This window comes from Megascapheus bottae, chromosome 25 (assembly GCF_031878675.1).
Source record: "Megascapheus bottae isolate mThoBot1 chromosome 25, mThoBot2.hap1, whole genome shotgun sequence".
NCBI classification, from domain to species: domain Eukaryota; kingdom Metazoa; phylum Chordata; class Mammalia; order Rodentia; family Geomyidae; genus Megascapheus; species Megascapheus bottae.
In genome coordinates, this window is record NC_143533.1 from 26,038,666 (window position 1) to 26,059,277 (window position 20,612).

At 43.2% G+C, this 20,612-nt stretch overlaps 1 protein-coding gene across 1 annotated transcript in view; it reads left to right on the top strand.

The window, feature by feature from the left end:
• Positions 1–20,612, top strand: part of Ryr3 (ryanodine receptor 3) — a 295,306-nt gene that overhangs the window by 99,345 nt on the left and 175,349 nt on the right. Inside the window, exons 10-14 of the mRNA XM_090357798.1 lie at positions 2,385–2,478; positions 6,245–6,319; positions 7,716–7,872; positions 15,884–16,057; positions 18,732–18,853. Coding sequence (XP_090213924.1) covers positions 2,385–2,478; positions 6,245–6,319; positions 7,716–7,872; positions 15,884–16,057; positions 18,732–18,853 — 622 coding nt within the window. The remainder of the gene's footprint in view (positions 1–2,384; positions 2,479–6,244; positions 6,320–7,715; positions 7,873–15,883; positions 16,058–18,731; positions 18,854–20,612) is intronic.

A 20,612-nucleotide genomic window follows, 5' to 3' on the forward strand; every position in this document is an offset into this window, starting at 1 on the left:
AAGAAGTGACAGATCCTGAACTGTTTTTTGACAATGTGGGGAAAAGCATTTAAAAGACACGATTTGTTCACCCTTTTTTTGGATGCCAGAGTTAACCCACCACCCTAAATCTATTCGCAGTTTTGTCTTTTCAGGAATCAGCTCTGGGTTTAGATCTTTCCCTAGAAAGTTTTGAATCAATTTCCATGCTAAAATTTTCATTTTTCACTTGAGGAACAAAATTATACCTCAGTTCCCAGCAGAGCATTTGTGGAGCTTAATTAAGGAATATTTGCAGATCATTTCCCAAAGGTCCTCATGGAAGTGCTGAAAGCCCTTGTGGCACCACAGCCAGCACAGCACGTCAGGTAGAGGCGTCTGGCTCTGTGGAAAATGCTTCTTTCAGCACCCACTGCAGAGCAAGCCACCTCATTCCCTGAACTCTAGTGGCCCTCAGTGCACTGCTCCTTCCTTAGCAGCCAGTGTTGCAGTTTTCTCCTGTGAGCAAGACATAGGCTGAAGAAGCCCAAGAACTGTTAAAGAGGGACTCTGAGTTAATCTTACCTCCCCTATCAAGAGATGAGGAGTTGAACCCAGGGCATTGTCACTGAGGGTTTTAGTTTTCTAAATACACTGGCAACCCACAATTCCCCTGTAATTATCTTTATTGCAAATGTATATAAACTGGAAATGTTGTTATGATAAAATATGGCACCATTGAGGAGAGACTTCTGAATACCTAAGTAAAGCTTAAGAAAATCTTTCCTTGTCTAGGTGGGAAAAAAATGAAAGAAGGAATATCAGGCTATTACCGTACAAAGTAGATTGAAGACACCTTTTCCCCTCTTGCCTGATTTCTCCTTCTCACTGTTTTAATTGTATGCTCAGAATAGTTGAAGGTGGTCTTCCCTTCCCCACTCCCACCCCCTGCAATCTAGTGATGTAAGTTTAAAAATTCCTGATCCAGCCATTCAGCATTATGAAGTCTGTAGGTCCCTTGAGATTGAAGTAGACTGGAGAAGTTTTCTGTTGTCGCTTTTATGATCTAGAGAAATAACAATCCCCATTTCCTTGTGCAACACAGCTCAGTCTGGGGCATCTTTCCTGCGGCAGTGTTTTTGAGTTCCTGCTCAGAACTTATCTGAAGACTAAAGGGTCATCTCACCCTTCAGGTTGATTGTTTCTGTTCAGCACTGGAACTTTGTGACTATTGAGGTTCCTGTCTTGAAAACTTAAGTGCTGGTTGATAGCCGCATCTGTTCCTGTCCTCAGGATTGCTGGGGAGCAGTTCTCCTTGTGTTGCTATAAGAATACCATTCAAATTTAATCTGCTTACTCAGTGCACCTGAAAAACATCTACAACAGCTAATCCCCTTCCCAGTGCCTTTTCTGTTTCTTTTTTCTTGTTTTATGCTATTTCCATACACACATGAAATTATTTTGATTATAATAATTTTCTATTACTCTTCAATATACACTGTCCTGACTTTTTTTGGGGGGAGTCCAGTTTTAGGGCTTAGAACTCAGGGCCTGGGTTCTGTCTCTGAGCTTTGCTCTACCACTTGAGCCACAGTGCCATTTCCAACTTTTTCTGAGTATGTGGTACTGAGGAATTGAACCCCGGACTTCATGCATGCTAGGCAAGCACTTTGTCACTAGGCCACACTCCCATTGCTCTCCTGTCCTTTTTTCTTTTTTAAGAACAGTTTTAGTGCATTTCTTCTGTTACCTATGTGGATATAAAACACTTGAAAATATTCAGTGCCCATGCCCTCCCCTTTCATCCTTACCCTCTCACTGCACCAAACCATCCCTCCTTTAGAACCATATCCTTGTTTTTGTTTTACTTTGATTTTGGAAGCCTAGATTCCCCATGAATGAAAAAAAAATGTGGTACTTGTTTTTTTTGAGTCTTATTTTGCTTAACAGAATTATCTCCAGCTCCATCTATTTTCCTTCAGATAACATTTAAGCACCTTCTTTCTTTCCCTTGACTATAACTTGATTTAGATTTTGCTACAAACAATATACAGCAAGATCGTCAGGATTTTTCACGGAACTGATGTTGAATATATTTACATTCTAAGCAACTAGAAAATCCTGACCTTTCTAATAGCAACTTAATGTTCCTGTTTTTTTTTAATTGCTGTTAGTTGACATGCTATTTTCTTCCAACCTGTGATAATACCCTTGCTCATCTCTGAAACCCTATTTTACTTTCAGAGTCAGAATTGTTTTGATTTTCTCACCTTTTTTGCCTGGGGCCTGAATTCATGCATCTCTAATTTCCCAGATATATCTGGCTTGGCTTTTCCTGCTAGTAGCTCAGACCTACATGAATTCACTCCGCAAACATGGTGTCTAAACTTTTGCTCAGCTCATGGTAGAGTGTCATTCTCTTACAGGATACCTACTTGGTGGCCACGTTGTACGACTCTTCCATGGTCATGATGAGTGTCTGACAATACCATCTACAGATCAGAGCGATTCTCAGCACAGGTGAGCCCGGAACTTCTTCCTCTCCAGCCTCAAGTGACCCAGACTTCTCTCAGTGTTGCTCACTTCTGGCTTTTTCTGTTTATGTGGCACTGAGGAATCCAACCCAGGGCTTTGTGCATGCCAGGCATACCACTAGGCTATGCTCCTGGCCTGAGGCTTTCTTTTAACTATCAGGAACAGCAAGACAGTAAAGTTGGCTCACAAAAAGCGCTGTGTATGCACAAGTATCTTTGGAAAACAATTCTTTTTGTTGTATTTTATTGTTGGGGTAATGTATAGAGGGGTTACAGTTTCATTCATCAGGTAGTGGGTTCATTACTTCTTTAACATTGATATCCCTTCTCATGTTTTTCTCCTGTTTTTCCTTCCCCCACCCCCTCCCAATCATCTTGTTTTTCCCCTTCCCTTCCCTATGTCGAATACACACACACACACACACACACACACGCACACACACGCACACACACACACATATATATAATATACCAGGTACTAAAGTCAGATACAGAAACAACATGAGATAAACCATAAGTGGGAAAAAGAGAAATAACTTCACATAGTACATTAAGAACACAATCACAAAAATAAACCTCTTGTTTTGGAAACATTTGTATAATGCTCTCCACACCCTAAATTTTTTTGGTTGATTTTGGTGATGGAAATAAGTCATTCTGGTGAGATGTGTGTCTGTGCAAGTTATTCACAGGTCATGTCTATCTGACACATTTCATGTTCTAAGAAGTTAAGGTGGAGTTCATTGATTAAGTTTTGTTTATTGGCAACTAGCATTGGACAAAGCACATACTGGTGTCCAACTGCAACTGGATTTCATAGAAGGTGAAGCCAGGACATCAGAGGTGGTGCTGAGGCGACATTCTCGCTCAATGCTTATCAAAAATTCAAAACTGAGATGGAGGGCAGCCAAATTTTAAATTTATACTGAAAAAGTTCCTTTGTATTCTGATGATCAAAATAGAGTGGAGCATAAAATTCTTAGTCCTGTCACTACAAAAGTCTTACATAAAAAAAAGAGAAAACCAATTCTTAGTCCAAAGTAGATTGAATTTGGAATAACAGTGACATTGACTTCTTGTCCTTCTGTGTAATACCTATGGGAATGTTGTTAAATGCATTTCTTCTGCTTCAACAGAGTCATAGGATCACAAATTTCCAAGTCTGGAGATTGTCTGGATCAGTGTGACCTTTTGCCCAAGGTCACGTACAGACTAATTTCAGGTGTGAGCCTGGAAGTCAGAGCTGTTGACTCCCCAGTAGGGAGTTGTTCACTTATCATGAAGAATCTTAGAAGCAATGTGCTTAAATGCACCATTGTTACGCATATCAGAAACTAACCTGTGATCCTCACATTTGTGTCTCTACCTCCTGGCAGTGTTGTTAAATGCCCCTGTTCTTGGGAACCAGACTTGACCTGGAAGAGTGTCCAGAACACATGAAGTACAGATCTGTCAAGCATCATGATTAATTCACTGCCTGCCACCTTCACACTGTTAAGTGTCCCCCGAAAAGGGAAGTTAACCTAATTTCCCTTAGGATTAAAGATCTCTACCCTAAATATCATTATATGATCTTATTTATTTCTAGAATTTTTCTTTTCCTTAAAAAGAAGGAGGCTATGCGGTAGCCTATTTTTTGTCTTCTACTTTCTGCTACATCAAGAGGGAAAGTTTGTGAGTAGCCAGAGGCTTGGCAGTTTTGTGATTTTGAATTTTCAGAATTATCTACATCTAAGATGGAAAATGCTAGAGCTTCATCAGTTCTTCTTGCTCATTCCTCTTCATCTGGAAAACATGAAACACACTCCCCACACCTATGCCTCCTTCTGCACACATTCACATCCCTGGCATTAATATTAGAACCACATTAGAAAAGACCTGAGCGGAATCTACACTGTTCAGAGAAGCTTGTCATTTGGTAGGCTTCCTGTTAAATCACTGGTCAAGATCCTGCTTACTAGGGAAAGCAAGGCCAGCATTTAAAAGGAGGAGTGGAGAGCACAATGTAGATACATAGCAGTTCCCAAAATCAGCTCACTGAGGCAGGCATGCATACATGTCGCCACTGACTCCAGAATACAAGGTGGAACTATCTGAATCAGACAGGATGTCCTGGCATTATGTGATATCTAGGTGCAGTAAGCAGGAAACCTCTTCACTGCCTTCTGTGGTCAGGAAAACTCTCTGAGCTGGCCTGGATGGTCCACATCACTGGAGTATGGGAAGTGGACAGCAAACAGGAGCAGCCGTAGAGACACACAGAGATGCTGAGGCTACAGAGGAAACCATTTGCATTCCTTCTCAGCCCTGAGAGTGGCCAGATTTGGTAGGGAGACCTAGGTCCTGTGAAATCAGGATCAGTGCCCTCACATTCTAAGCTCTTGTCCCCGACTCTGCCTCTGGCTTGTCAGGCGCTCAGGGATAAGTCATGTAACTTATTGAAACCATGGCTAGGCTGTCAGCCAAGCTTTCAAAAGCACCTCAGCTTGCCACCCACTCTACTGCTCTTCTTGGAGCTGTTTTAGAGAACAGGAACAAGCTGTTTGAACCTCAATAACCTTGTGAGATTAAACAGATCACGCTGCCAGCATATCCACGTAGGAAGAATGAACCTTTCTGACTTCAGGGGATAAAGGGCCATCTAGCACCAGCTCACCTAGTACCATCTTGCCTGTGGCCTAGGTGAGCCACTTCATCCTCACCTGAGGGAGTCTTCCATTCCTTGCCGAGGTAAGGGAGGCTGCAGTGAGCATCTCTGGGTGGCAAAATCAGTGCATTTCTATTCCAGGCTGGTACAAAGACACCTGGCTGTTGAAACTGTAAAAAAAAATGTGGCTAGGTGTTTGGCCTAATGTTACAATGTTGCCTAGCATGCAGGAAGTCCCGAGTTTGATTCCTCAGTACCACATACATAGAAAAAAAAAAGCTGGAAGTGGTGCTGAGGCTCAAGTGGTAGAGCTCTAGCCTTGAGAAAGTCCAAGGACAGTGCTCAGGCCCTGAGCTCAAGCCCAGGACTGGCAAATATATATATCTTTCCTAATAATTATTTAAGTATTTCTTGATAGCATTCAAATGTTCTCTACAATCTCCATCTTTAAGAAGTAACCACTATTGTATTCTGTCAGCAGTGCTTTTCCTCTATGTGTATTTCTGAACATCTATATTTAAACAAACTTTGGATAAACAGTAATTTGTACACCCATGAATATCCTTATGCATCTTACTCTTGGAAAGCCACATTAAATATTTACAGTTATTTAATAACTATCTTTCTTAGGTCCATTTTATAGATAAGAAAGCTGAGGTTCAAAGGTGATGGGACTTATTTACAGTCACACAGCTAGCTGACACAGCCAAATCCAGGTCTGTCTGACTTCTCAGCCCATATGTGGTACCATTTCATGCAACTTACCCCTAGGTGAAAAGAATAAGTGCCTAGTTCCTTTTCATTGCTATTGAATAACAACTTTTTCTAAAACCTACTTCAACATTCTTCTAGAGCTTGTGTGATTGGCTTGTAATAAAGGCTAGCATTCTGCGGTGGAGGTAGGACTTTCAGGTAGTGGACTGAGAAAATGCATCGAGGGAGGGAAAGTCTCTCCCGCAAAGTCGGCTTTTATTCCTCCTAAGAAAGGGAGATGGGAACTGCCTGCTTGCGTTTTGCTGACCTGGAAGAGTTTAGCCAAAAGCTGGGCCAAGCCTATGAGGGAGCTGTCCCCTCTCCTGGTGCTGACCTCCTGCTCTGCTCACAGGAGGTTGTTCTACGAAGCCGGGGGAGCCGGGACCAGAGCCAGGTCTCTGTGGAGAGTGGAGCCGCTTCGCATAAGGTAAAGCAGAGTCCGGGTGTGATCTTCTCAAACGTGCTTGCTTTCTCAGTACAGCCTCTAAGTGTGCATTTCCTCCACGTCATCTGGCGTCTCTCCAAAGTCCTTAGTACAGAGTTAATGAAATTCCTCTGCTGTTCTTTCAGGAATTATTACACACGTACACACAGCCATGTCCATTCAAATTCATTACAGAGAAATTGAGGACTGCTGATTTAAAGAATAATGGCTTTGGCACGGCCAAAAGATAAGTAGCTGAACATACCAACAGTTTGAAAGAAGTAAGCACATAGGCATGGGACGTTGGTAACAGGCATGAGATGTTTATATTATCTTAATGGACTTAAACAAACAGGCCTGTGCATTCAGTTGTAGTTTTAGTAGTTCGTTCCTTCCCTAGTGCCTTACCCAGGAAGAGCTTAAGCCTCTTATCCTGTAATTTGGGTTCACTGGCAGTCCAAAAGTTAAGAGTGTCTTTTTTTAAAAAATGACACATAGGCATCTTGTTCTCACTGATGAGGTAAATTTTTTAGTTACTGGTTATTTCCTGGGTAATTCCTCCACTGAATAACTTAGCATTTGCTGTAAGATGTAAGTCTTCTGTAAATCTTTCAGTGCAGGGCCATGGGAAAACTGATGTTGAACTCAGGATCTCCCTTCCCTCCTCCCCCCAGCTTCATTTTTCCTGTACAATTTATCTCCTCACAAAGCGCAGTATTGGCTTGTTTATTACCTTGTTTTACTATCTGTCTCTTTCTGAAAACCGCAGGACTTGTTGTTTGTTTGTTTGTTTGCTTGCTTGCTTTACTATTTCTCTTGATGATGAGAACATCTGGGATGGTGGAATGTTGGAATTCAAAGAATACATTGGGCCTTTTCAGGAATGAATTTTCTTTGAAAGGAAAGTTGGACACTCACTCTGTGATTATGTAGATCGACATGCTTAAGTAGAAGTAGGGAGAAACAAAGTCAGGACTCCAGTGATGGTAAACTCTTACCCTGGCCTCAGGATCATGTTGCTTTTAAGAAGAATCCAGGAGGGGCCGGGAGTTTGGCCTAGTGGTTAAAGTGCTTGCCTAGCATGCATGAAGACCCAGGTATGATTCCTTGGTACCATATACATAGAAAAAAGCTGGAAGTGGTGCTGAGGCTCCAGTGGTAGAGCTCTAGCCTTGAGAAAGTCCAAGGACAGTGCTCAGGCCCTGAGCTCAAGCCCAGGACTGGCAAAAAAAAAAGAATCCAGGAAAGCATTATATTAGACGTTAGGCAGACATGAAATCCTCAACCAAGCCAGGACACTGGTAATTAATTCCAGAGGGGGCTGCATCTGCTGGCTGGGGTGGATATTGGAAATGACTTACTTCCTTGTAAGTAGTTTCTTGTCTGCTTTGCCTGCTAGTTGGAGTGGTAGCAACATCAGGTGGGGCCAGGCTTTCCGACTCCGACATCTTACCACAGGCCACTACCTGGCCTTGACAGAGGACCAAGGGCTTCTGCTGCAGGACCGGGGAAAGTCAGACACCAAGGCCACAGCCTTCTCTTTCCGGGCATCTAAGGTAAGATGTGATGAGGTGGACCTTTTTCCTAGGTGAGAAGAAACTACACTGAACAACATGAAATTGAATTAGACCCCTGATCATTTCATTTCTTTTAAACTGAGTTCTTAGAAGAAGGTGTACCTTTTCCCAGTTTTCTTAATTCTTTTTCTGTTTTATTGACAGCCGTGAATTCAGGGCCTTATACTTGCTCAGCTGGCACCCTACACGCGAGCCATAGTTCCAGCCCAGTCTTTTGCTGGCTATTGTGGAAATGGGATCTTGTACATTTTTCTGACTGGGCTGGCTTTAAGCTATGATCCTACAGATCTTAACTTCCTAAATACCTAGAGCTATTTAATGCCCGACACCGTCCTCATCCTTTTCCTTCATTATCTTTACTCCCCAGTCTGATTTGTCTTGTCCATCCCCAACCTTCACTAAGAATGGATCCTGTGCTACCATAGATAGGATCTGAGTGAATATGCTTGATCTCTGTATATAAGCAACTATCCTATAGATATACCTCAACAAAATGTATTAAAAAATGTTGAACTTCTAGTATTAGTGTTCACTTAGTTTTGATTCTGCACAGGTCACTCAGTTGGGTATAGTGTGTAGTTGGGTAGGCAGAATTGCACGCTGGACCTAACTTCTGATGGGCAGTTGGCCACTCTGCCACTCTATGGTTGCTCTGGGAACGATCGTCCAAGCATAGCAAGGCCTCTGCATAGGGTGTGTGTGTGTGTGTGTGTGTGTGTGTGTGTGTGTGTGTGTGTGTGTGTGTGTGTGTGTGTGTGTGTGTGTGTGTGTGTGTGTGTGTGTGTGTGTGTGTGTGTGTGGTTTTCAGGAAACCTGCACGTCTGAGCAGACAGCTCAATACCTCCTTTGGGACTCTCATCTCTGGTTTCATTCTTCTTTGCTCTTTTCCAGAAATAGATTTGATTTGTGTTCTCTACACAGTTTCAGTGACGAGTTAATTATTCTGTTCACAGAGGGCTAGGTGTGAAGCCGACAGCTGAGTTTGCTGTGGCCATCGCTGCTTCCCAACACATCCAAAGAGAGCAGACTTTAAGCATTGCCATCCTTTGAAGCAGAGGCTTGGGTCCTTTCCCCTTCTCCTGTTGTTCTATGGTCCTTTTAGGCAGAGAAACCTTTGGCTATTTGTATTTTCCCCTAAAGTGTCCTACATTAGAATTAAGCTTTTCTCACACTTGAATTTCAAACAATATGATGCACACTTCTTATCCATGTCTTCCTGGCTCTGCCCAGACGCTACCTTCAGTGAATTTCTAACTCGTTGACTACTTGATTTCACTCTGGTTTGTTGAGTAGAACTCCTTTTCATTACTGTCAATACTTTTTTAGATTTCCAGAAATAGGATTTTAAATTCAAATTTATGTGTCCTTAGTGAATCTTTTGACCTTAGGAAGTACTTTCAAATATTTTGACCTTAGACCAGTACGACTTGATAAAAAAGGGGGAAAAATCAGTTTTAAGAATAGTTGTAAGAATAAAGACAGATAGATCCCATTCTCCCCTACACAACACCTGGACTGCAGTGTGGGGATGAGAGAAGGCAGGGGTAGGGAAGGAGGGTGGGGCTGGAGAGGTGACTGGTCCTGGCTAATAGCCTTTCTGGGAATGTCAGGTCAGCCTTTTTTGGCCTTACTACCTAGCCCTTGGCCCTTACCCTACTGGAGATAGGACATTGGCACAAAGAAGACCCCAAGTTCTTCAGAGAAATGAGGCAAGCAGCTGACAGAACCCTGACAGAGAGTAGTCTCATTCCCATTCTTCCTTGGCTTCACCCATGGGGCATGGCTCAACACTGCCAAAAACTCGGGGGGAACTAGGCCAGAAAGGCTCCAGCACCATAGAGTCCTTGCCACACTCCTTCTTTTCAAAAGGCACCGTCTATCTCCTGTGTCCTTCCATCTGCAGGTAAGGTGGAGGCTAGCAGCTGATGACTGGCAGGACCCCAGGGAAGCCGCCAGCATAGCAGAGCTGGGAGTAAAAGCTGCCCAAAGCACATGACAGTGTATTTCCATCTCACTGGAGTCGTTGTTAGAAGAGGCTCAAACAACTGGTCCCCAGGAGCTGGAGGTTGGAGGCTGTCTCGACACTTGCGAGGACCCTGAGTCTTGTTGCTGGCCCCTGCCTGCTACCAGTGTTAGGCAACACGGAACATTGCAGGCCATTGCCTGAGTTAGCATTCATTTCTGTATCTGGATGGTGGTGCAGAATTGTGGTTACTCTTCAGAAAGGCCGGGAGATGGACAGTGAGTTGTATTGTGTGAATGGAGATAGGGAGGACTCTCTGGTGGCCCGACAGTCAGGTAAGCAGAAAAAAGATGCCTGAGAGGAACAGTGTTTGGGATTTTGTTGCACGTTTTAGGTGGGCTGTGATGGTGAACTTTCTGTCAGGTCCCATCAGCCTGGGACCACTGTCTCCACTCACTTGGGACCACAGGACACAGTTGAGTGTGCTTATTAACATCCTTAGTAAGCTTTTTTCCACAAGGACAGTGGCAGAAGCCGCGGGGAGGGGGGTATGTTTGTAAGACAGGAGAGTGATCTTTGCTTAAAAGCTGACCGCATCTGAGGTCTTACTGAGACCTTTGAGCAAGTGGTGGATCATGAAAACTAAGGAGGCAAATGTATCCAAAGGACCCACCACTAGGTACTCCACCTAGACCGTGGCCTCCAAAATAGAGCAGTTTACCCTTACTAGGAAGGTGGTATGGTAGGAGATGTGGCACAGCTTCAAAGGTGCCTAAAAGTGGACCTGGAGGCCAGTTTTTAATCTATTTGAAGCCCACTTGAAGTCTGCCATAAAAGATTCTTGTACATCTGAACTCTGCCTGCCCTACCATTGTATCTTTTATTATTACTTGAGGATCCCTTGAGATCTGTTGTGCTAAATATGTGTCATGCACATTTTTTCTCTCCACCAACCTGTTCCTGGAGTGCCTTTTAACCTCTCTGCACACGGTCACTAGAAAATCCTTCTCATTCTGCCACAGGGAGAATAAGATAAGGGCAGGTTATGGGAGGTAACCTCATTCGTGGTCTGGCTCCATCATCTCCCCTCTGTTTGGAACCCCTGCATGACAAGAATTACACATACTTTCAGCACCTGGATTATGCATTACATGTGTGCATTTAATCCCAGTACCTCACACAATGCCCAACACGCAGGAAGCTCAAGGTAGCTTTCTGAGCTCCCTCATTAGTGGTGATGGTGATGACCGTGATGGAGCATGAATGTGAAGGAGACCTGTTTAAGAAGGGTTCTGCAGGAGAGGAAGGGAGGGGTGAAGAGAATCTGAGTGCGTGTGTCTGTGCAATGTGTGTGAACAGGATAAGGAGAGCCACCAAAAGCCATTTGAAAAGAGGGAAGACGAAGGAAGGGGAGAATGGAAATATAGTAGAGGAGGTGACTCTGCTCAGAGTAACCTGTGTGTAGGTATGTAATTGTCACCATGGAACTTTCTCATACTATAAATGTTTGCTAATCCAAAAATACAATAAAAATTTCCACCTGTATTCTGGTAGCTCCAAATCTATAGAAAAATGAGAAAATGTGGCTAGCTGCAGGAATAAAAACACACTTCATACACTGAATACAGAGCAAAATTCATTTCATTTTACCCTCCGTCATCTTCATAGAAACGTTCTGTCACTGTGCAGTCATTTTGTTATATCCCATCCCTGGACACCGTCCACGAGCATATTCATCTTATTTTGAACATCTAAGTCAAGTTTCTACAAATTTTATTTCGCATCATTTTTCCGTGGTTGTGACATTGCGAGGCTATTGCCCAGGGATTGTCAGATAATTGGATTTAATGTTTAACTCTGCATTGCAATGCTATTTAGACTTCATGTCTCAGTGTCAGTTTCTAGCATTGAGTTCCTTTCAGGGAATGGTGAATTAATAATAGTATTAAGGCAGGCCTTATTATTTGTAGCCATTTATGTTATAGCCACTCTAAAAATGCTTTAGAAAGCCACTATAAATGATGGTACCATAAGTCTTGAGGTGACTGAGATAAAATCACGTTTCTTTTCCTGCTTCATGGTGTCCGAGCGTGGAGCCATCACTGTCCTGATCACGGGAATTTCCCTCAGTGACAAGGACTTGCACTGCGTGCAAAGCACATTCATTACATTCCTGCTGTGCACTGGGCACTGGGCTCCTAGCCAACCATGGCCTACCTGCTTTTTCCATGCCCTTTGACCTTTGCACCTTGATGCAATCCCACAAAGAAATGCCCCTGATGCATGTGTGTGTGGACACATTTGTGCTAACGCAGTGCCCTCATGAAGTCATCAGGTGGGGAGAAAGAGGAAACTGGGGTGAAGAAAATCTAGGCAGTTTGATCCAGATACCCAGAAACATCATCCCTCCCACCGTTTCTCTTTAAATAAAACATGAAAAGGATTTTTAGATAACTAATTTGCTCTCCCTGGTCTTCATCATTCAAAGTATGCCAGCCACAAATACATGAGTTATGACGGGAAAGAAACCTAGATTTGAACCCTGGCTCTACCATTTTCTGTTTGGCCTTCATGTCCCTTTTTGTAAAAATAGGAATAAAGAAGTAGGTCGTGAAGTATTCTTCTGAGGCTTTCATGAGACTGGGAAAATGACCTGTGAGGCCTGTTCCTTATTCGTGACTTAGGAGTCATGTTGCCATTTGGGGTGGTAATAGGAGGATTAACTACAAACAGAAGTGTTCCTTCCCAGCGCGCTGTGTCCAGAGGCCTCCTCGTCTTCCCCCACCGAGTCTTTGCAGCCAGCCTCAGAGCCTAACAAGCTCAAAACAGTATCCGGTAGTATATTTCTTTTTAATAAGGGCAATACTGAGATCTTACAGTCTAGATGAGAAATTTATAAGGGAGCTCTAGTGGTGCAGAAATCACAAGTAATTTCTTCTGGTTTCTCCAGGTACCTGGAAAGGGGTGGCTAACCGGAATCTTCTTGAAGGCTCACTCCAGCATCTTTGAGTAGCCCCATCTTTCTTCTTTTTCCTCTGAAAGTTTTTTGGGTGCTTACACCTCACGTTAGAAAGGCATTCTGTGGGAACAAGTGGTTTAAGTGCATGAAGTAGTAACAGCTCTCTCTAGCATGTGAATTAGAGCTTATTCTTTTCCAGATATCTTCTTGTTTACTGTTGCCCCAACTCACACCTCTCTCATCTCCACCCATATTTCTTTCCAGTCTGTCATTTTTGTACATGCTGTATGGTTATTCTAAGATACAACTCTGGTGTGTTAATTACTTTCTATTACTTACAGTCGTTTTCCCAGAAGATACGCCAAGCAATTGCAGAGTGGGAATTGGGTGCATTAAGTTTAAAAGATTACTTCGTTGCTTTTTAGATTTTCACTGTAGGACTAGTAAGAGCTTACAGTGTGGTAAGATGCTCTTTCACTCTGGAAGATAAAGAAGATCATCTAAAATCTTCTTTACATGAAGTTTGTTGACATTGTGGTTTGAGAAACATGAATATGTAAGATACAGAGAATTTAACCCTTCACGTTTGTTTAAGTCTGCCACGCTACACTTGTCTTACCAGAATATCTTTCTTTTGTGCACTCTTCTCCTGCAGTGGTTTAGATTTGGTTTGACATAGCCCTCCAGGGTTCATGCATCACCATTTTGAAATATTAAGAGGGTAGGAAGTTAATTTGATGGCCTTTGGAAAGTATTCAGCTTTAGACAAGGTCATCTTGGTGGCTTTCCAGTAAGATGAAGGGAACCCAGGGCAAGCTTCTGTTGTGCTTTGAATGTAGATCATACCACTTCGTTGCCATTTTTATGAAGTAATAGTATACATTTAAAGCATTATCTTTATAATAGACTTTAATACAGCTGAAATGTTGATGTGACTAATTGCCTAATTACAAAAATGGAAAAACCATTCAAACAATTCTGTCAAAATGGCAAATGAGCTGGCACTGGTGGCTCATGTCTATAAATGTAGCTGCTCTGGAGGCTGAGATCTGCGGATCACAGTTTGAAGCCAGCTTGGAAAGAAAAAGAAATCTGAAAAACGTTTATCTTCAGTTAACTAGACGTGTAACTTAAGTGGTAGAGCATGTTTTTTATTTTAAAAGCCAAGTGAGAGTGCAGGTCCCTGAGTTCAAGCCCCGGTACCCACACCAAAACGAAAAAGAGAATGACAAACCCCAGCTTGGGATCCTCGTGTGCCACTTAGTAGCTCTGTGACTTTGATCAAACCTCAGTTTCACCACTTGTGATAGAAGATACACCTAGTGGAGTATTAAAGTTGTGCATAGTGTCCCGTGTTACACATTTCACTTTGTAGGTCCTTAGTGAGTTCATGTAATAGTATTGTCAAATAGTTACCTACTGTCTAGGTGCTGAACCAGTACTGCTTCCGGTTCCCCTCTTTGCCCTTCAACAAATCCCATGCCAGTCTGGAGATTAGCAACTTGATCATTTAATCCACATGCTAGCATGACAGTTATGACATGCATCTGAGAATTTTCGTAAGCTGTCAGTGGATACAGAGGAATATAATTGCCCTTCAACACATATTTGGCCAAGTAAGCAGTTTCTTCTCCAGATCTGCACTGAGGTCCTCAATCCGTGCCCTGCTGTGGTTCCATCATGAAAAATGAGAAGAATGTTATCACAACAGAGGGAAAAGCATCGCATGGTTTTTTTTCTGGGGAAAAAAACTGCATAGTTAATGGCTTTTACGGATGAGCGATTTAACACAAGATGTAAAATAGAAATGGAAATAGAATAGAGTCGTTCAGAATTAAACCACAAGGAGCCTTCTGTGACAGGCACTTCCTGTTATCGTAAAACAGCTGCACAGCACACAGTGGGTCTCTTTACCATACTGGACAATAGTAAAATAGAGGCAGCTGAAGAGTGAACCTACTGACCATAACCCGCTACCAAGGCTGCATTGTGACAGAATGCTTGAGAAACACTTCCGCTTGAAAGGGGAAAAGGTGGTCTTTGCAGTTCCAGAGGTTTTGGTCTATGCCTTATTGCCTTGGGGCCTGTGATAAGACAAAGCATCATGGCAGAAAACACGCGTTAAAGGGAAAGGCAAAAGGAGAAGGGGCCAAGTTCCACTATCCCCTTCAAGAGCAGGTCTCCAGTGACCTAACTTCCTTCCATTAGGGTCCACTCTTAAGGTTTTCACCACCTCCCCGAAGAACCAGACACCAGGAACCAAACCCTAAACACATAGCCTGTGGGGGACATTCAGGAGCCAAGCCGCAGAATCACCCAAAGAGACTGATGGGTGAGATGCTGAATTATCTGAAAGCATAGCCTAGTGTATTCTTGTGTGTATAGATATAGATATGACATATACATGTGTACAGCTATGCATGTGTGTATGTGTATGATTTATATACACACATATTCGCATGTGTCTGATGGTAGCAGATAGAGTTAAAGCTCTGAGTCTTCCTCACGTAAGAAAATAACATTAAAATTGTTTAATGTGAGGCTGGGAGTGTGGCCTAGTGGTAGAGTGTTTGCCTAGCATGCACAAAGACCCAGGTTCGATTCCTCGGTACCACATACATAGAAAAAAGCCAGAAGTGGTGCTGAGGCTCAAGTGGTAGAGCTCTAGCCTTGAGAAAGCCCAAGGACAGTGCCCAGGCCCTGAGCCCAAGCCCAGGACTGGCAAAAAAAAATTATTTAATGTATCAAATTGCTAAAAATAAGTTAATTGGCCAGTTTAGGGTTACATCCTACGTTATCTAAGTTAGGATGAGAGAAGCAGAAAATAGAAGAAATATATAAAACAACAGGAAGACAGAAAGCCTTCAAGTACCTTCTTTCCACAAGGATTTATATGATCACTGAAGTGGCAAACCCTTGAAGTCGTTAATTTTGAAGTTAACAGCTGATGAGAAAATCCTGGCTTGGATAAGTACCTCATGATTACACTGTGCAAATGAGTTTTATTATATATGTTAAATTTCTACCTAATCAGCCATGCCTGTGTTTGTTTCTTTTGTGTGAAACAGGAAGTCAAGGAGAAAGTGGATTCCAGTCACAAGCGTGATATGGAAGGAATGGGAGTTCCAGAAATCAAGTATGGGGATTCTGTCTGCTTCGTCCAGCATGTGGCTAGTGGCCTGTGGGTTACCTACAAAGCACAAGATGCCAAAACCTCCCGTCTAGGACCTCTGAAAAGAAAGGTGAAGTGTTAGAGCCTGTCTCTGATTGCATTGCACTGGGTTCAGAAGTGATTCTGAAGACCCGTATGTCTGTGAGAAGGGGTTGAATCTGCTTAATTCATCCCTAATCCTGATGTCCGTGAAGTAGCAGTTTCACCCTTTGGGGATTATCCATATCATTACTCTGTTCATTTAAGTGGATAATGGAGTTATTATGCAATTTCATAATGTGGAAACTGAACAGAATCTCTGTAGAGAAAATGCAAATTGCATAATAACAAGCCCACAGGAACCGATGTACAAAGAGATGTTGTGGTTGACTCTGTGCCCCAGAGACTTGTTCAGGCTGTGTGTCGGTCATAGCCCCCAAGTAGAATACCAGCTTGGATCCCTGTAGCATCTTCTTACCAGAAAGCAATACTGTTTCTTTTGATAGGAACCAGAGAATGGTTGCCGAGAGTGTCATCCTCTTTTTTTCTCTTGGAAACACTTTTAAAACATGAGATAGGCTAGTCCAGGAGTTCAGGACCGTGGTTGTGGGAGGCCCGTGCTCTGTGGTTTGGGTATGTCTATCAGCCTAAGTGCTGTGGTGAGGAGCTCCTCTGAATGCTTCTGTGGTAAGGAAGAGCCGCACTCACTTGAGGACAAACCACAAATTAATCTGTTGTTTTTGTATAAAGCAAAAATACCAGGAAAATATCCATAAAGGGGAAAATCAGGAAGAAGAGGTAGAAGATAGACTAAGGGGACATATAGACTAGCCCAACCTTTCTTGTGAAAACAACTATAGAGGATGGGGGAAAAATACAAAAATGAGCACGCAAACAACCACCAAAAATTTCTTTGAAGGTTTCAACAGCCAAGATATTCAGAATGTCAGAGGACTAAGATGAACTCTCCAGTTTTTCTGGTTTACAGAGGAGGGACCGAGGTCATCTATTTGCTTCTCCATCACCATGCTGGAGAGACAGATTACACATGGTGTCCGTGTGTTAATTACATCTGCATAGCTGTGACCAGACTACCTCAGAGATCAACCTAAAAGAATGATGGATTTGGGGGGAGGGGTTGGCTCATGAGCAAGACTAAGAGGGACAAACACAGTGAGAAAGTTTGTGAATGAGGGTTCACTATAGAGGGAGCAACTCTTTCCCACCTCAGCGTCTCTACCACGGGTCGTGGGAGTCCTTCACAAGTACAAGGTTCTTAGGAGCTGAGATGCCCCTTAATTTCCATCCCTTTCTTATTCGCCTGGCTTGTTTGACTGTGTTATCTGAATGAATGTGTTATCAGAATTTTAGTCCTTGGGGTCCAGAAGTCTAAGATAGAGCCCAAAGTGTATACAGTGGTAGTATATTGCTAAAAGTAAATGTTAGGGGCTGGGAGTTTGGCCTCATGGTAGAGCGCTTGCCTCGCATGCACAAAGATTCAGGTTCAATTCCTCAGTACCAGGAGTGGTGCTGAGGCTCAAGTGGTAGAGCTCTAGCCTTGAGAAAGCCCAAGGACAGTGCTCAGGCCCTGAGTTCAAGACCCAGGACTGGCAAAAAAAATGTAAGCATAACACTATAATGTTTGCTAAAAGCTGTGAAGTCCAGTGGTAAGTGTATACTTTGCTAATGATTAAAACTGACATATCCAGGAAAGACAGGAAGGCACACCCAAGCTTTTGCAAGCCAACATTGTACTTCATGTGAATTCATTATGTCAGGATTATATATTATGCTCAACATTATACATTATGTTCAAAAACATAAGAATGAAACAAGTTTCTTCATACTAAATATGAGAGAAACCCAAAATCCATTTCTGAAGACATTTTCTGGAGCCACATGTTAAGATGACATGAGCATAGATCTACAGCTGGACTCTGCTCAAGAAGAAACTGTGCCCAGCAGTATGAATCAGGCTTTGACTGGAGCCAGCTTTGAGCCATTTTATGGAATGCCTACTTACACTTGACCATTGGACTTGCATTCTACTCCAAAACTGTGTTATGATCTCTCCAGTGGTCAATAAGTATACAGAGTTCTTGACAACTGCCTCCTCTAATCAACATTCCTCCAGCACCTATTATATCCTAAGAACTGCTGAAATAATTTACTTGTGACTCATCTAAACTTCCAAACAATTCTCTAACATACATCCATTTGCAGATAATGAAATTGAAGGCTAAGAGAGGTTAAGTAACTTGTCCGAAGTCCCACAGTGAAGAAATAACACAGCAGGACTGGAATTGTCAGCTGATACCAGAGCCTATGCTTTCAGCTTCCCTGGGAGCCATTAGCTACTATTTTGAGCTGTTTTCCACTGTCTTGGAGTTAACTAATCCAGAGAAGCTGTCTCTTAGGAGCAATCCAAACCTTATCCCAGGAGAGTTTTGCTTTACATTGTTCCTTCCTGATATATGCCCAGAGGAAAGACTCTGGATAAAGTGCCATCGCTGTGATGAGGCTCTGCTCATTTTAGGAGAAAAACGTATCATCGAGTATGTTGTTAGCCTTTCAAATTGGCCCACTTGGTTCAAGGAATCGATGTAGCTTCCACCATGAGGCTTTCTTCAAAGCGCATCTCGAGAGTGATTTGTGGGCAGCTGTGGGGCGTGTGAGTGAAATGGTCCAGGGTGCTTGGTTTGGAAAGGGCCGGTGGGGGGAGTGGTCTGGTGTGTAACCTTGACCCGCCTCCTTGCCTGTGGTAGGTTATCCTCCACCAGGAGGGCCACATGGATGATGGGTTGACCCTGCAGAGATGCCAGCGCGAAGAGTCCCAGGCTGCTCGGATCATCCGGAACACAACAGCCTTATTCAGCCAGTTTGTCAGGTACGCTAGCGCCTTCTTCCTCTCTCTCCTTGGCCTTTTTACTCCTGGCCTTCCAACCCTTGTCCTCTTTGTTTCTGATACTCTTGAGTGTTTTCCAGAAATAATGGGACACCAACAAAGAATTTCACCAGAGAGGGCTTTGGACTGAAATGCAGTTCCCCTATCTCTGACCTTGTACCAGCCTCACCCTTTGCCTAGCACATACCCAAGCCCCCTTGGCCTGGTTCGATTGGTGCAATCCGTAGCTACAGTCTTTGTATGAAAATTATGTTAAAAAAAGACTCAAGTTCTTTATGTCCCTTTGTATTAATGGAAAGAAGAGACAGAAACCAGTTTACTCCCTTTATGCCACTTAGAGTTTCTGTATCATGCACAGTTGTTGCAGTGGTTTGGGTGAAATTAGATAAGATACACAGTGGAAGCCTTAGATCACCAAGCCATTCCTGGGGTTTCAATGGGAAAGGGAGCGTGCAGCTGCTTGGCTGGCAATCCCTCCAGCCTAACCAGCTGCCAAAACACAGCCCAGCCTTGTTTCCACCAGTTACCATTGGAAACAGCCAAGCCATTCTCAGCTTTTAGGATAATAGCTCTAAACCATGGGGTTATAAATTGTATATATGAGTTGGCATGAAATTAGAACTTTGCAGTTGAAATGCTGCAGTCTAAGGGAAGTGTATTAATCAGGCTGAAGGCTACAGTGTTGTAATGCAGAACAAACTTTTACTCTTATTTCCATTAGAAATGTAGACTAGAAAGATGTTTCTGGCAAAATAGATAATCTAGTTCCTGAGAGTCATATTCCTTCTCTTGTTGCAGTAGAGTCTCCCTCAGGTTCTTAAAATATATACTAGACTAGCATATAGCATCAATTGCAAAAATTGTTTTAAAAATGCACCTAAACCCTACTGAACAGACATCCTGGGAATGAGATCTAGTGATGATGGTTTTATAGTTATAGGTCTCCACGTGTTTCCTATGTATGGTAATATTTAAGAAACTGTCAGGCTGGAGTAGAGACACCTAGTAGATTCACTCCCCCCCGCCTCTGTCTCTCTCTCTCTGCCTCTGTCTCTCTCTCTCTCTGCCTCTGTCTCTCTCTCTCTCTGCCTCTGTCTTTCTCTCTCTGTCTCTCTCTCTGCCTCTGTCTCTCTCTCTCTGCCCTCTGTCTCTCTCTCTCTGCCCTCTGTCTCTCTCTCTGCCCTCTGTCTCTCTCTCTCTCTGCCTCTGTCTCTCTCTTTGTCTCTCTCTGTCTCTCTCTGTCTCTGTCTCTGTCTCTCTCTCTCTCTCTCTGCCTCTGTCTCTCTCTCTGCCTCTGTCTCTCTCTCTCTCTGTCTCTCTCTCTCTCTGCCTCTGTCTCTCTCTCTCTCTCTGCCTCTGTCTCTCTCTCTCTCTCTGCCTCTGTCACTTTGCCAGTCCTGGGCCTTGAACTCAGGGCCTGAGCACTGTCCTTAGGCTTTCTCAAGGCTAGAGCTCTACCACTTGAGCCATAACACCACTTCTGGCTTTTTTTCTATGTATGTGGTACCAAGGAATCAAACCCAGGTCTTCATGCATGCTAGGCAAGCACTCTACCACTAGGCCAGACTGCCGGCCTAAATTCACTTTCTCTTGAAAAGGAAATACATAGCAAGTTCATCAGAATCTCCTGCTTTACCTTCTCTTCACTGTCTGCCTTTCCAGTGATACCCTGGGTTCATTTTCTCAAGCACATTCTGAGAACGTGCCGGAGGAGCTGAGTGTACTACTAAGAGCTGAACTC